At 41.4% G+C, this 15,482-nt stretch overlaps 1 protein-coding gene across 3 annotated transcripts; it reads right to left on the bottom strand.

The window, feature by feature from the left end:
- Window positions 1-3,687: 3,687 nt before the first annotated feature.
- On the bottom strand, window positions 3,688-14,825 carry LOC124951782 (interference hedgehog-like). Of its 3 annotated transcripts, XM_047500671.1 has the most exons (8): window positions 14,347-14,825; window positions 9,669-9,749; window positions 9,427-9,567; window positions 8,125-8,382; window positions 6,978-7,979; window positions 6,081-6,902; window positions 5,823-5,938; window positions 3,688-5,444 (listed from the first exon to the last, which is right to left on the bottom strand). In XM_047500671.1, the coding sequence occupies exons 4-8, from the start codon at window positions 8,360-8,362 to the stop codon at window positions 5,280-5,282; spliced, it is 2,343 nt and encodes a 780-aa protein (XP_047356627.1). In that variant the 5' UTR covers window positions 8,363-8,382; window positions 9,427-9,567; window positions 9,669-9,749; window positions 14,347-14,825; the 3' UTR covers window positions 3,688-5,279. The 3 variants fall into 3 exon arrangements, with proteins under 3 accessions (XP_047356627.1, XP_047356626.1, XP_047356628.1); XM_047500670.1 differs by lacking the exon at window positions 9,427-9,567; XM_047500672.1 differs by lacking the exon at window positions 9,427-9,567 and having other exon boundaries at window positions 5,300-5,483.
- Between the last annotated feature and the right edge of the window lie 657 nt (window positions 14,826-15,482).

The raw sequence follows: 15,482 nt of genomic DNA, 5'->3' as shown, positions 1-15,482 counted from the left end.
CACGGAGCGTGCGCGTATACGCTGCGAAAGGGGTGAGAAAAGCCATCGTAGACGGGAGGAGACGACGAGGCTTTTCATCGGTTCTCTCGACGGGACAACGACGAAAGAAGAGCGGCTCTGACAGAGATTTATATTCGGCACATTTGAGCTCCGATGAGCCGTCCGCCATCTTGAAAGCATTTCTACGACTCATTGAATCTTACGTGTAAAGAAAATGCAAGAAGAGCGAGAGCTTCGTCGGGCGGACGAAGCAAGGTTGATCCGATGAAAAATAAGAAATGATAATAGTGATAGTAATAATAATAATAGTAGTAGTAGTAGTAGTAGTAGTTTAGTAAAGGTAGTAGTAGGAGTAGTAGTAATAATAATAATAGTAGCAATAGTAGTAGTAGTAGTAATAGTAGTAGTAATAGTAGTAGTAGTAGTAGCCTCGAACCGAGCAGAGGAACGAATAGAAAAGTAGTGGGGATGCGTGACGGCCGGGGTTTTCGCGCCGACGCGACGTCGAGGTCGGCGGAGCGCGCGACCTCGAAGCGACGACGCACCATCGTCGAAAGCGGAGAGGAGCGTCGACGCCGGCGGAACGAGAGGAACGGGAACGCGAGGAAGGGAGGATGGACACAAACGGTGCGGCGCGGCGCCGGGACTTTCGGCGGAGCGCGTAAAGGCGCCGCCGCCGCCGCCACCGCCGCCGCCGCCGGCAGGCTAGAAGAGGGTGGAGAGAGAGAGAGAGAGAGAGAGAGAGAGAGAAAGGGACTGGGGGAATCGAGCTTCCGGCTTCGTGGCACGTTACGCGGGAGTAACGCGGCGCAAGCTCGGCATCATTGATTTAACGCGCGTTTCGTGTCTTCTTCTACGCGAAGGAAGACGTTCGTAGGACGCGAGAGGTGACATCGTCTTACGCCTCCCGCCACGTTGCTCAATGCATCTCTCTCCCTCTCTCTCTCTCTTTCTTCTTTTACTCTCTTGCTAGAGGGAGAACGTGTGCTCCCGGGACCGTCGCTCGTTTGACTACGCCCCGTTACCATACATCTCTCCAGTTTTCTCTCTCTCTCTCTCTCTCTCTCTATCTATCTATCTATCTTTCTCTTCCTGTAGACCTTTTAGTCTTACCCTTTCTCATTCCCGTCCTTTCTCTCTTTCACCGAGCGGATTTTCGAGAGAAAAAAGATTCCGATCTCGCGGGACACGCTCTTCTCAGATTTATTGTCTCACCGTAGAGGCATCGCGTGCCCCCTCGCGGTGACCGACGTTTCTACCATTAATCGCCTTAACACGCTCGGCCAATATGTCTAGTCCACCTACGAGGATAATTAACGTCGAGGCTAAGGGGGTAGAATCTCTTTCTTATTTTTTTACATCAATTCGTCGTGGTCAGTAGAATGATTTACGTTACGGGGAGTTGTATAAATATTTAGAAGTAACAAAGTTGAGATTGAAAAGAATAAGATACGATTATGATTTTACAGATGTTTGCTCTTTACTTACGTAACACTTTACATTTTGTGGCGTTTCGTAGAACTAAGCGAACGTGCAATGCAAAAGAAACAACGTTTGCATATTCCGTTGCATTCGTTGGACGTGGAGCATTAACGGATTATGCGTCTCACGTAGTACCTACGCGTATCGTGCACACGCAAGCTGCTTTTCGAAAAAATATATCTGCAATGGTTTCGTTTGCATTTGGACGATAGTCACGAGCTTATTTACTCAAAAATAATTTTTTTTTCTTTTTTTTTTTTTTTCTCTTTCATTCCTTCGGAAGAGAAGAGAAAGTTTTCTTAAGGAGGCGAAAAATTGATAAACAATTATCGTGCATGAAATTGATTAAGTGCGATGAAAGAAATCTCAAGCTCGGACAGTTAACCGCATGACACGCAGTGTGACGTAATGAGCCCTCCGTTTCTCGGATTAAACAATCGCTGGTAATCTTTGTGGAAGAGAAACAGGAGACAAAGATAATGAATTCTCCTACCATCCCCTTTTGTCCCCTCCCTCTTTCTCCTTCCTTCCGATATCGCGTCTCATGCATGGTGGCGCGTTTAACGAGCGTTGCTTGAAATTTTGCTATAAAATTATGGAAGGTAATGCGTTAACGCGTATACATCCCTTCCATCGTTTTGGGCCTCGAAATATCCTTGGCCCTCGCTTCCGAGCATTCTGTCGGCAACCCGCAGACGCACACGTTCCAACCCCCAATCCCCGATTCCCTTTCCACACAAACGCAGCTCCAGAAAGCGGGACGGTATCGAGCGAACCACGCCGGAAAATCATAACGATTGTTTCGGCCAGGCGACCGAGGCCTCTCTCTCTCTCCCTCTCTCTCTCTCTTTCTCTTTACGTATCTACTTCCATCTTTCTTGTTTCTTCCTTTCTACGACTCGACGACGTCTTCTTCCTCATCTCCCCACTTTTCAACTCGTCTCTATCTTACTTTTCCCTTCCTTTTTCTTCCATCGAGAGAGAAGTCGAAAAGCCTTGTACACGTCTCATCTTTGATCCTGTCAACCGAACAAACTACTTCCCGAATAATTATGATACTGGAAATTCGATAACTCGGAAAGAATTCCAATGGATCTTCCCTCTTCCAATTGAACTTTTGTCTACGTGATATTTTTTAACAATTTCTATAGTAACGTGACAAAGAGTTGGAAAAAAAATTATTCAAATTTAACGTAGTTACGTGATCATTCAAAATGTCTTCGCGTAGACGTAAGAAATGATCTTCTTCTCGTGAAAATATCCTGAAAGAAATACCTCCATTAGGATGTTCGACGACTCTACGACGTAGATTCGAATTCTCGATAGAAATCACACCGCGGAAGAATGATATATAAGAAACCCATTCCCTCTTTCCTTTCCTTTTTCTCATCTCTTGGCGAACTTCGCAGACACATATGTATTTCCTTGGCTCTCCGCGAGAAAATGAAATTCCAGAAGTCTTCTCTATGATTTCTTAAGACGACGTCTTCCTAATAACCCTGGCGCCTTTTGTTTTTTTTCTTTTTCTTTTTCTTTTCATATCTTTTATTATCCATCATCGACTTTCGTTTCTTTAAGGAGAAAGATATGAGACGTCGAAGAAGAAGAAGAAGAAAATCAAAAAAGTAAAGAATTTAATCGACACGCGTTTTCTTTTTCCCAAAGAGTTTATTTTTAGAGAGAGAAAAAAGAAAAAAACAAAAAAAAAAAAAAGAAAAAATGCAGAAAAAAATCTTGTTAAGTACATAAAATGTGTTTTAAAGTACACTAAGGACGACGAACTCGAGTACGTCGTCTAACATAGCGTTGGCATTGCGATGATAAAAATATGTCGTAATCTCTTTTCGTCGTCTTGTCGTTACTAAAACAGCATTAAAGCTACGGATAGAGGATAAATATTACTGCTACTCTTCGTTCTGCAGATCTCGATCGCATTATTATCTACGCGGGCAAGATATAAGGCACATACATTTCTATCTTTTTTTTTTTTCTTTCTTTGAACGCATCAAATATTCTACTATGTACAACGTCCGTCCCCCATCACTGTATTAGAATAATGAATCTAAACGTGCAAAGTAGTATTGGACGAGCTAAACATTTAAATAATCGCACTTATGAAAATAAAAGCGTACGCGTACGCTCGCACGCCTATACGTGCACGCATATGCAAAGATACATACGATTAGCACGTACGTAAACTGAATATGTATGTGGTGTGTATATACAAAAAAAAAAAAAAAAAAAAGAAAAAAAAAAGAAAACGAAGATGTAGAAAAAAGGGAAAAAAGAAAACAGAACACGTGCACGTACGGGGCGTTCTCGCGCATAATTTTACGTCGCATAATGCGATCGCTAATACATATATATTTTTTATTTACAGTTGTTGTCCTGCCATTTTGCATGTAAAATATTTCGATATGAACGTTAGGATAAATTATCCGTTCGTTTTGTCTGCGTGTATGTATATATATATATATATATATATATATATATATATATATATATACACACACATGCACATATCTTTTTATTCCAGCACGTAAGAACTCAAATCGTGAATTCGACGTGAATTTTAATCTTGTATGTTGCATCGAAACAAAAAAAATATGTATATATACATATCAAATATAAAAAAGGTGTAAATAGAGTATATATAAAGTAATCTCTCGGTAAAAATGTCGATAGAATAAATCCAACGTTTGAAAATCTTTAATATAAATGAATGAGGATGTACGATACCTGTTTCTCCTCGACGATATAACGTGACGTACAAAATTTGGGTTTACCGTGGAAAGCAAACGTTGATTAAAACTATTGAGAGAATTAGTCGAGATGATTACTATAAAAATATAATAAAAAGTTTTCTCTTCGAATATAAAAACGTTGATCGTATCAAAAGAGAAAGAATACTGTGTTAAACGTAGTCCATCTACGTAGTGATATTTATAGATCTAAAATATAACGATATGCTATATAGTTCTGCGCGTCTTTACAATACGAATCACTCTTCATTATTATCTCTTATACATTATACGTAAATCGCTTTTCAACACGTTAATTTGTTATCAGATCTAACGATTGCCCAAAGGACGGATATAATATAAATTAGATTTATAAATGATACTTCCAAACGAAATTTCGAATAAAAGGAATAGATTTGTTTTAAGACACAGCGCATTTATTTTGGACGGCGTTCGACGATAAAACGTATCTCAAATTATATTTACAACTTATTACGATTTATATAAGCAAATATTCACAAGAGGAGAGAGAGAGAGAGAGAGAGAGAGAGAGAGAGAGAGAGAGAGAGAGAGAGAGAGAGAGAGAGAGCATACGTATTGTCCAACACATGAAAAAGAGATCTTTCGTCGAAGCTTTAATCGAATTTGTCCTTCATTGATTTACATGCACCAGCGTTACTCTAACGTAGAAGCAACAATACTAACGTATGATTAACTTCGTTACATTAATAACGTCACTTGTGCATGCGACGATAGAATTTGAAGAATTTCTTTTAAACGTGATAAATTGTTTAATTTAGGCAATTAACGTGTTGATTCTGATATGTCTAAGTTGTTTAACTTATCGTATTATATTCTACACGATCAAGAAGAGAGGAAAAAAAGAAAAAGAAAAAAAAAAAAAAAAACTACCCTGATACGATTTCATGGAAGAACCTTGCGTATCGGTAAAAGCTGGCTATTTCTTTTTTTCTTCTTTTTTTTCTTTCTTTAAATTCAACGTGAAGTTGGTCGAAGAAAGAACGATATTTCAGAAGGAACACATTAAAGGGAAGTTCATAGTGGTTGCTCGTTAGGCGGTGATCCTTGATGCAAGGGTGCTGGCTCGTTACGGGGAGCGTTCACGTCGATTCCAACGGAGTCCTCGTTGTTATGGTCGTTGCCGTTGTTGTTCTGGCCGTTTAGAAAGGAGGTCATTTCCATCGACGATTGCTGTCCGCTCTGTTCAGAAACATGCGTGTTCGTTGCTTCGTTTCAGATCTAGAGCGTGTAAGTTAACGTACGTGTATGGTGCTCGGAAAAACAAAGAAGGAAGAACGACTCTCTCCGATAGAGAAGGTAGATGATACAAAGTAGAAGAAGAAAAAGAAGATTAGTGGATAGAGAGGTCGAGTTTTTCTTTGGTTTCATTGATCGATGCGATAAAAAGTATAAGAGAGTTAAGGATATTTCTTTTTCTTTTTGTAAAATTAGTATAAATACGGAGGTAATGTTGAAAGAACGAGTTTAGGATGTCCTTAAAAAGGAATAAAAGGGATCGTAAAATGAATGTTTCTCCGAAAGAAAATTCTTGTAATAATATTAAATAGAGATACCGACCTTAGGCTGGATCATATCGTCGGAAGCATCGAGACCGGCCAATGGATTCGACGTTATGTTAATTTTAGAGTCGGTCACACCTCCGTTCGTTACTCTTCCGTTTGCTATTGGCTTCCCTGTTACACGAACAATGTATATATGTAGATACGCGTGTGTAGTATATGCGCGTACACAAATATACGTGATTAAGGACGACAAAGCGTTCTCGTATATGTAGTTGTGAAACAAGAAAGACAAGAAAATAGAGATAAAACGTACCTTCGCTTTGAGAGGATTCACGACTCTGTTTGATCTTGGTCCTCTTGTAAACAACCGCAATAGCCGCGATGCTGACCAAGAGAATGGATCCACCAAAGACGCCGCCGATAATTGCGTACATGTTGGCATTCTTGTCGCTCGCTGTTGGCTTTAACTTGTTCTCAGCTACGACTTGCTGAACTGCTTGCTCGACCGGAGCCTTTTTCGTCTTCTGTCTTAAGATTTTGGAAAATTCCGAGGCGGCGTCTACGGAGAAGCTTTGTACTTTAAATTCGTACGTGGTGTCCGGTTGTAAATGAGATATCGTTATGTTCGTAGAATTTTTTCCCTCGACCGTAGTCTTCACGTAATCACCGGCGGATGTGGAGGCACGATGATAAACGTAAAAGCCATCGATGTCCATTGATTTGTCAAGATTTTGCCAAAGGAGCAAGACTTCGTTGTGATTCAAAGCCTCGGTATTCGTCAGCAAAGGGATCGGCATCTTATTGCTTTCGAAACCACCGTCACGATTCAAATGAAAACGCACCGAATTTGGGCTCAGTTTGTTGTCGTTGTTCGAATAAACCGCAGCTATTCTAAATCTATAAGTATTATCGGGCTGCAAGTCCGTCACTTCGAAGGAACGCACGTGATTAGGTATCTCCGTATTCGCCGTCATCCACTTGCCCTGTTTACCGTTCATCTTTTGACCAAGTTGACGATATTGAACCTTAAAGAATTCTATCGGAAGACCCTTGTTCTCCGGTACAGACCATCTAACCATGACGGAAACGTCCGAGAGTCGAGTAACGTTCGGCTGATTCGGCGGAACCAGTACCGCTGAAAGCAGAAAAGAAAAATGGGAATATTTTACGATAAATATGATACGAATTTGATATTTGTTACGATAATTACCGGTCCCTTTACGTTTTCCCTCTTTGCTTCTTCTCCTACCTCCGCCCCTGGTATGTTTGTGCCTAGAAGATCCAGGAAGACCATATTCCGGTCTAGACTCGGATATACCACTTACATGCTGTTTTGGATTGACCCTCAACAAGTTGTACCCGGTATCGGAACCATACTCGTTACTGGCAACGCACTGGACTATACCGGCGTGCTTTTTCTCAACCTCCGATATGAGCAGGGTCGAACCACGAATCTCCAAGTTATTATCGGGCACCAAAGTTTCGCCGTTTATTAACCACTCGACCGTAGGTTCCGGTTGTCCGGTAACCGTACAGGACAATTCCAATTCGCCACCCTCGGAGAAGGTCGAAGCCTTTGGTGGTTTCACGATTCTAGGTTCCTCGGCAACTTTCAAAATGATCACAGATTTAAGTGGTTGATTGGCTACGCCATTGCTCCAAGCACAATCGTATTCGCCACGATCGGAAGGTTGCACGTTAATTATAGTTAAGCCAGCTTTCGTTTGTACGGATCTCGAAGGCAACGTACCACCCAGTCTGCTCCAAGTTACACGAGGGACCGGATAGCCCGCGGCAAAACACTCCATCGTAACGTTTTTGCCACGTAAAACGGTGTACTCGGTTTGGGGCTGTTTCGAGAAGTACGGTGCTTGGCGAGTCGCGTTTGCATGAACGCTTAAGATAGTCATATGGTTGCTCCTTAAGGTTTGAGACGTTATATAATTATTAGCCGTGCAATAATAATACGCCGAGTCGGAGGGTTTTGCATTTTCGATGGCTATCGTTCGACCGTTTATCAGTTCTACTTCTGGCATCAATTTGTCGTTCTTGTAAAATTGTACTATCGCCTCCGGGACGGAGTAAGGCACTGGACATGTTATAGGAACGGTATTACCAACCGGTACGCGTAATTCGATGTCACTCTTGTCGGAGAATTCATGCATGGTCGACAAAGTCAGACGAGCCGGATCGGACGCCAATCCACTGGAGCCTATGTAAAATATTATTTTGTTCCTTTTTTTCATATCTATATACCTAGGTCTATATTTTAGTCCATGTAAAAGACTATCCCGTATCTCTTCTTCCGTCTTTATCATCGTTACTCGTAAGAAGTATACTTGAATGGTTTTAGTTACCATAAAAAGCTACGCAGCGGTAGTCGCCTGCCTTCGACTTATCATCGAAACTGACAACGACAGCAGTCCTGGCTCCAGCACCCGCGTTCACCGTACGAGCTAGGGGCGTCCACTTGTCCGAGCCGAGAGGCCTGTGCCGCCATTGAAATCTTTCCGGTGGAAGATTGAGGTTGCACTCGAAATTCACGTCATCCCCCAACGGCGCGGCCAAAGGTTTTGGATGCCAATTGAAGGACATGCCCAGCTCCTGCCTCTGCCCTATAGTCAATCAAGAAACAAGAATTCCATCGATTTAAATCGAACAGAAACATCGACTTTCTCTATTTCTTAAATTAATGTAACAAATAATAACTTTTTCTTGTCAAGTTTCTTTGATCTTTTTAGAAGATCTTTTTCATAAAACAAACAAGAAGATACAAAGAAAAAAGAGATCAACCACCACGATATCGTGCTCGTGGAAAGATCGTCAAAGCAAAGGAAGCCTTCCTGGTAATGCGATCGCTAACGCTAACGCAAAAAACCAGTTGAACGAGTGTACGTTCAAAGGCCATCGAGATCCCGATATCGGCGAAGCACGTAGCAATCGCTTCCTGTCTATAAAATCATCCCACGTTGCGGAAATTTCGAAGCAAGCATTTTTCACGAACAGATACGAGAGACCGACAATGGAACGAAGTGCTATCGAATCCGGTGATCAGGGTGGTCACGGAACAGAACGCTCTCTCTCTCTCTCTCTCTCTCTCTCTCTCTCTCCCTCTCTACCTGGACCGATCTATCTTCCTGGGTATTCATCGTTCGACCATTGTCCTAGGATACTCGCGTAGGTGCACCAAAGTAACGCCTCTTCAAGGCCATAAACGCGATTCTATCCTCTCTTGCACTTAGCATCATGCCACGAACAAATTATTATTTTTCCTTCAACGTAAAAAGTAGATCGTTTTTAAATGACTGAAGATAAGGTAAAAGAAAGAAGAAAATTATATTTCGTTTTAAATCGAGTTGAGTTAAAGCTCGTTAAAATATAATATTTCGAGGTGACGAATTGGAATGAAAAGTGTTGAAAGTAGTAGAAGAAGAAGAAGAGAAAGAAGAGAGGAAGAAGAGCTACGCAAGAGGAGAGTTAAGCAGGCTCGTTATTTAAAGCGTATCATACATCACTAAGACGGTGGTAGACGTAGACACTTTCAACGGCTAATAAAGCCTTAGAATTCGGCGAATGCTGCAAACTTGCTTTCAACTTTACATTCCGCATCCTCTAAGAGGCTTCACGAATTTCCTAAGGATGTCGTTATTTTCACCAACCCGATTCTACGCCATGCCGGTGTCTTCTTTGGCTTGGTGTAATTAAACGAAGCTACTTTGGCAAGAACTTCCAGTGTTCCTCCAATTTCGTGATCCTCGTAAACATTTCTCGAATCGTCGGAGTTGAATGATTTAGATTCTCTATTTTGATGAAAACGTCGAAATAAAAGGAAATAAGTTTTAAGGGAGAATGGAATGGAAAAAAAAAAAATAAAAAAAAATAAAAAAAAAGATAAACTCACCGTTTGCAGGATGCAACAAGGCGTAGACAAGAGCGGTGACGATGCCACGTAGGGTGAAGACGGATCCCATCTTGACGCATTCTGCAACGAACCAAGGATATAGAATAAGATTAGAGAAAGATAGTTGAAAATCTTCTCATCCCACTTTCCACTATCTTTTCCGAGGTAGCAGATTGGCGGAAGAGAGAGAGAGAGAGAGAGAGAGAGAGAGAGAGAGAGAGAGAGAGAGAGAGAGAGAAAGAGAGAAAGAGAGTGTGTCCCAGCAAAGGGACCCTCCTTGGGCCAAAGCCCGGCCTCTCACTAAAATTAATGCGAAACGCGCACGCGTTTAACTTTAGAACGAAGAGTTGACGTGAAAATAGACGCTATGCGCCTTCTTTGCACCCAAGACACGAGCTCGTTTCTTCCGACCGAGAGAAGATCCCGATATAGCATAAATATACTATGTCGATATCGATAAGAACTAGGACGTGCGTAGTTGTACTCCAATGTACTTTACCTTATTAATGATTACAATAATAATCGTTTGTTTACGAATTACATCATTACGCGCGATAGCCGGACGATTATGTAGTTAAAAATATTGTCTACGTATGCATACGCAAGCTCTATCTTCTAATAAGGATAGGAAGAAGTAACGCGATACTCTCCTGTCATTATTTCAACATTGATATCCTACGACGAAGTTTTCGAAGGACAAAGCAAAATACTATAGTAAAGGGAGAGTTCGTGTAATACGAAAGTCGATATCACGAAATAAAGAAGAGTTGAAAATATCCATATTCGGTAAGGCAAGTCGGTCTTTCTCTCGTAAAGCACCCACGCGTGACACGACACATAGGATCGACGCAATCGAACGATTCGCGACCTTGGCTTTTCCTTCGTTCTTATCATCGTCCATACTTATTCCATTGTTGAAAAACTTTTGCGAAACTATTTCAAGTTTGACACTATTCGCAAGTGTATGTGCGCTTTTGTATACACTTATTCGAACAGACAGTTCTTAATTATCTGACATTATTTTTTGAACGATATCTTTTTCAAAATGTCGTAATCCTATCCAAGTAATCCTTTCTCAAAGGATTTCTCGGAAGATTCCGACGAGAACAACAACGATCTCTCCGTCGCGATTTTCTTCCCGTTTCGTTTTACGATGCAGCATCATCTTTTCGATGGACCTCGAAGCAGCTTATCCACGAAGAACGCGTAGGTAGACATACGGTAGGACAAGAAAGAGAGAGAGAGAGAGAGAGAGAGAGAGAGAGAGAGAAAGAAAACTTCGATGCCTTCTCTTCTATTCGCCCACGCGCCACCGATCATCGTGTTTATCGTTGCTCGGGAATCAGAAAAGAAGTCTTACCGCAAGAGTACATGGCTAAGATACCTATACCTATACTTATACCTATACCTATACCTATACTTAAACTTGTACCTATACCTATACCCATATCGTCTGAACGTTTTATAGAAAACGTTACATAGTAACACTCCTCCATGTGTTTCTTTTTAGTTCCATGAGAAATATATTCAAATAAATTCATAATATATAATAAGAACGCTGCATTTTTCGACTTCATTTTGTTCCCCACGGGACGAAAGAGGCTTAATACTTTTCAGAGTCTGCCATTTGTGACGAAAAAAGGGGAAGAAAAAAGTAAAGAATATGTGTAAAGAATATGTGTATATATATATATATATATATATATATATATATATATATACACTAGAATGTAGTCAATGTATACGAAGAAGAAAGAAAGACTGGCGAAGACGCCTCGCGTGTAAACCAAGCGAAGAATGCTTTTGGGAGCGCGTTAACGGGGCCAGACGCAGAAATAATCTCGAATACTGGTTAAATGGTAGCAACTGAGGCTGGTGGGTACGTAACAGGTGAGAAGGACTCCAAAGAAGGCTCGGTCCCCGACATTGGCTCTCGTAAAAATAAAGAACTCGAATTCCAAAGCAGTGGTTGCCAAGCTCGTTCGAACGAAACGAGTGGAAGACGCGTTCTTCCTCCCCCTCCTTCTTTTCTATCCCTTCCTTATCCCTCCCCTTTTACAACCATCCCCTTCCTCTTTCAGACTCTACACGAAGCGAGGCAACAACAGCCTCCGAGAGCACGATCTTCCGCGGTTCTCCCTTCCTCTTCCTCCTTCGCCACCTCATCTTTCTCTTTTCTTCTCCTTTTCTTCTTCTTCTCCTTCTTCTTTTTCTTTTTGTGTTTTCTGTTTCTTTTTCCTTCTCTTTTCTTTACTCGCAACCCTACAATGTCCGTAAGGACCTCGAATACCTTCGACAGAAAGGAACGAGGAGGCTCCTACAACCTGGATTATACGAGTAGTCTCTGGTTCGAATTCGAATAGATCGATAAAATACGGTACCACTCTCGTCATCCTTCGACGACATATCGAATCTATCGGTGATACCTATCTTGCTTATTGCTACCTTATCGAATGGAAGATCGAAGGAGAGGAGAACCTGTTTCACGAGATCCGAAGACGAATGAATTTCTCTCCAACTAGCTCTGCTATTAGAAACAAACGGAGAAAAAGAAAGAGAGAGAGAGAGAGAGAGAGAGAGAGAGAGAGAAAGAGAGAGATGAAACGAATAGGAAAAAAGTGGTTGAGGCTTCTCTATTATAATATAGTTGCGTATGTCGACGAGAATATGGCTGTTTGGGGGTTTCGTTTGGCCAGTTAAAATAGAAGACAATAGATGCGACAGTCAGTGGGAACCCGTTACCTTTACCGAGGCCAATCGTTCGAAACTTGAAGAGGGTTTCTCACTGACAATGAGTATCCTGTTGAGATAGCAGGGGGTGTGATTCATTTTCTACATTTAAGTCCTAACCAAAGCACGATAATGGACGCGTTCACAATGGACAGCTGAGGAGGCTGCGAGAAACGGTCATCTTTAACGAATCGCTAAGAAGTGTTTTTTTCTTTTTTGTTTTTTTTTTTTCTTTCTTTTTTTTTCCTTTTTCTTTTCCCTCCCTTGCCTCACTCCCCTTCCATTTCTATCTTTCCTTTTAGTTACTTTTTACTTTCTTTTCTTCGCTTCGCCGAGCGAGAACACTTAACCTCGAGCGATAAAAGTCAACGGTGGAAAAAGTTGACGCGAATGAAATCGATGACTCACTACTATTCATATTCATCGATCTGTATCGTTGATATGAATCGTGTTGATCGAAGAATATAAATAAGAAGGGAAAAGTAAAACGAAAGAAATATAAGCGGTTTATTAATACGAGATAATTAATAATTTTTCTTTTTAATCGCTTAATCGCGTAATACTTCGTACAGTTACGAAATTACGAGCAGAACTTTTTTCTTCATGCTTGTACTCTTTCGTTTCCTTTTCGTCGGATTAACGGATCAAGAATCTATAATATTAGCCCGAGTAATCGATATGGGATCAGCAGGGATACGGTAGCGCATTTTAATACTTTCGTATTTCCTTATAGGTTAACACGAACGATGGTCTGCCGCGTGCCGATCCGAACCAATCCCTTCCAATGAACGCGAATTCACTCGTTAGAAAAAGAAAGACAGATAGATAGATAGATAGATAGATACAAAGGAGAGAGAGAGAGAGAGAGAGAGAGAGAGAGAGAGAATGTGAGTACGGAGTAAGATAAAATCGAGACCGAACAACTCTCTAAGAAACTCTTTGATATTTCGAGTACATAATATTTCATGTTGATTGAAACGTTTATACGTTCGTAATAACGAGAAAGGAAAGATCTTACAAAAAAGAAAAGAAAATAAAATTACTTAAAACGTCGAATTTATCATTCTTTTTTTTTTCCTTTTTTATAACAACGTTCGTACATTTATAACATAATTATTGTATAACCTCCAACAATATTTATCAGATTTTCTAACGCTATCCTTTTACGTTGTCAGTTTCGTTTCGATGATAGCACGTTTTGAATTAGAACGCAGGCGCGTCGGAAGAGGCGCGAAAACGTCAAATCCTTCAAACGTTTACACTTTCACAGAGAACGATAGCGCGAAAATGTTTAAGAATTAAAGGGCGCGCGCGTACAGAATACACAGGCACGCACTTACATATATAAGCATACACACAACAAAGTATAGTAAGGCGCCGTGGTGATATTCACGCCGTCACGTCGTCGCCTCGTTTATACACGTTCTCTCTTTTTCTCTCTCTCTCTCTCTCTCTCTCTTTCGCCCTCTCTCTCTCCCTCTTTCTCTTTCTTTTTCTCAGCACGAGCAAATACAGGTCCTGATCCGCGGAGGGCAGGTGTATATACGTATTTACCTTCGTTCTCTCTCGCAATGATGAACCATCAGCTCGCATCTTATCTTCGACGTTCGAGGAAGAACGAACGAACGAACGAACGAACGAACGAACGATTGGATGCATCGCGTGAAACTTGTGCAACAGATTTTCGTCGCTTGTGTGTAGGTTAGAAACGACAAGGTAACGTAATAGTAGAATGATAGAAAGAGACAGATAGATAGATAGATAGGTAGGTTGGTAGGTAGGTAGGTAGGTAGGTAGGAAGATAAAGAAAGAGAGAGAGAGAGAGAGAGAGAGAATGAGAAAGAAATAAAAAGTAAGTATGAAGGGGGAAAAAAGATGACGAAAATGAAAGCAACGACGAGAGATGAAGGGTAGTGACAAAGGAATAATGTAAATTTTAATAACTCACCCTTTTGAATCCTATTTTACTCGGTGCTTCGTTCGCGCGTTAAATCTCCTCTCTCTCTCTCTCTCTCTCTCTCTCTCACTTTCTCTCTCTTTTCTATACGACGAGACGCACCGACTCTTGGACGTTCCCCGCGAAAGAGATTGCTGTTCTCTTCTTCCCCTCCGTTTACGACGAACGGGGAACGACGTACGAGGGCCGGTATTTAACGTTTCACTTCATCTTTCGTAGAACGTAGAGCACGATCGCACTGTTAATGAAAATAGATATCTGAAGAAGTGGAAGGGAAGGAGGTAACACACGAAGGGACGCGAGTAAGATCTCCCTCTATCTTTCTCTTTCTCTCTCTCGTGTCTCGGCTGCTTCGCCGCGACGTCCGCTTGGCGTCCGGCGCAACGTCCGCGACACTGGAATGCAGACCGACGAGTTTTCAGCCGAGACACGGCCACGAAGGGATGCCTGCCTGCCTGGTGCCTGCTTGCTTGCTTACTTGCCTGCTTACTTGCCTGCCTGCCTGTCTACCGGGCCGCTCGCTTCTCGCGTGCGATCATAACGCGCAGCGACATTTGCGCATTACGTCACCGGTCACGTGACTCCTCGGGCCGGTCTCCCACTTTCAAATATTTCCCGCGCTACGCGTAATTGCTTAGCAATCTATATCTATATGTACGTACGTGGTGCGTACGTACCTATCTACTATCTTCTGTTCGTGCGCGCGTATCACCCCAGCAACAGATTATTAAATTCTTTTCATCGTACAATACGAAATTCGTTCGTTCTTCATTTAAACACCGAACTCTAATATATCCTTCTCACATGGGTCAGGTACTTATCAAACTGTTATTCCTTTTTGTATTCCATTTTTATCCGTTTCATTAGACAAGATTTCATCGTGATTACAACGTGGCATATTAAATATACTTAAAATACATAAGCAAGGTCAAAAACTTAACAAACATTTTACAGCGCATGATTCGTTTTAAAATTAGTAATAGCGGTAATATAGCAATATAATGATGAAGTCGACTAAAGTCGACGCCAACGACGATAATAAACACGATCTCTCGATGGGTGTAAATAATTATGATGATGATATTTTTTGAATGACGAAGGTGACGATGGTAATGCTTATGATCGTG

Source organism: Vespa velutina, chromosome 9, assembly GCF_912470025.1.
Source record: "Vespa velutina chromosome 9, iVesVel2.1, whole genome shotgun sequence".
In the NCBI taxonomy this organism is placed as follows: domain Eukaryota; kingdom Metazoa; phylum Arthropoda; class Insecta; order Hymenoptera; family Vespidae; genus Vespa; species Vespa velutina.
The sequence above is the reverse complement of the archived record's forward strand: the minus strand, read 5'-3'. Positions and strand labels throughout refer to the sequence as shown.

Coding starts and splice junctions, on each gene's coding strand:
- LOC124951782 (XM_047500670.1), bottom strand. CDS start 9,738: ATGGGATCCGTCTTCACCCTACGTGGCATCGTCACCGCTCTTGTCTAC. Junction 8,383..9,668: donor CTTGTTGCATCCTGCAAACG/GTGAGTTTATCT, acceptor GATTGACTATAG/GGCAGAGGCAGGAGCTGGGC. Junction 7,980..8,124: donor CCGCTGCGTAGCTTTTTATG/GTAACTAAAACC, acceptor TATTTTACATAG/GCTCCAGTGGATTGGCGTCC.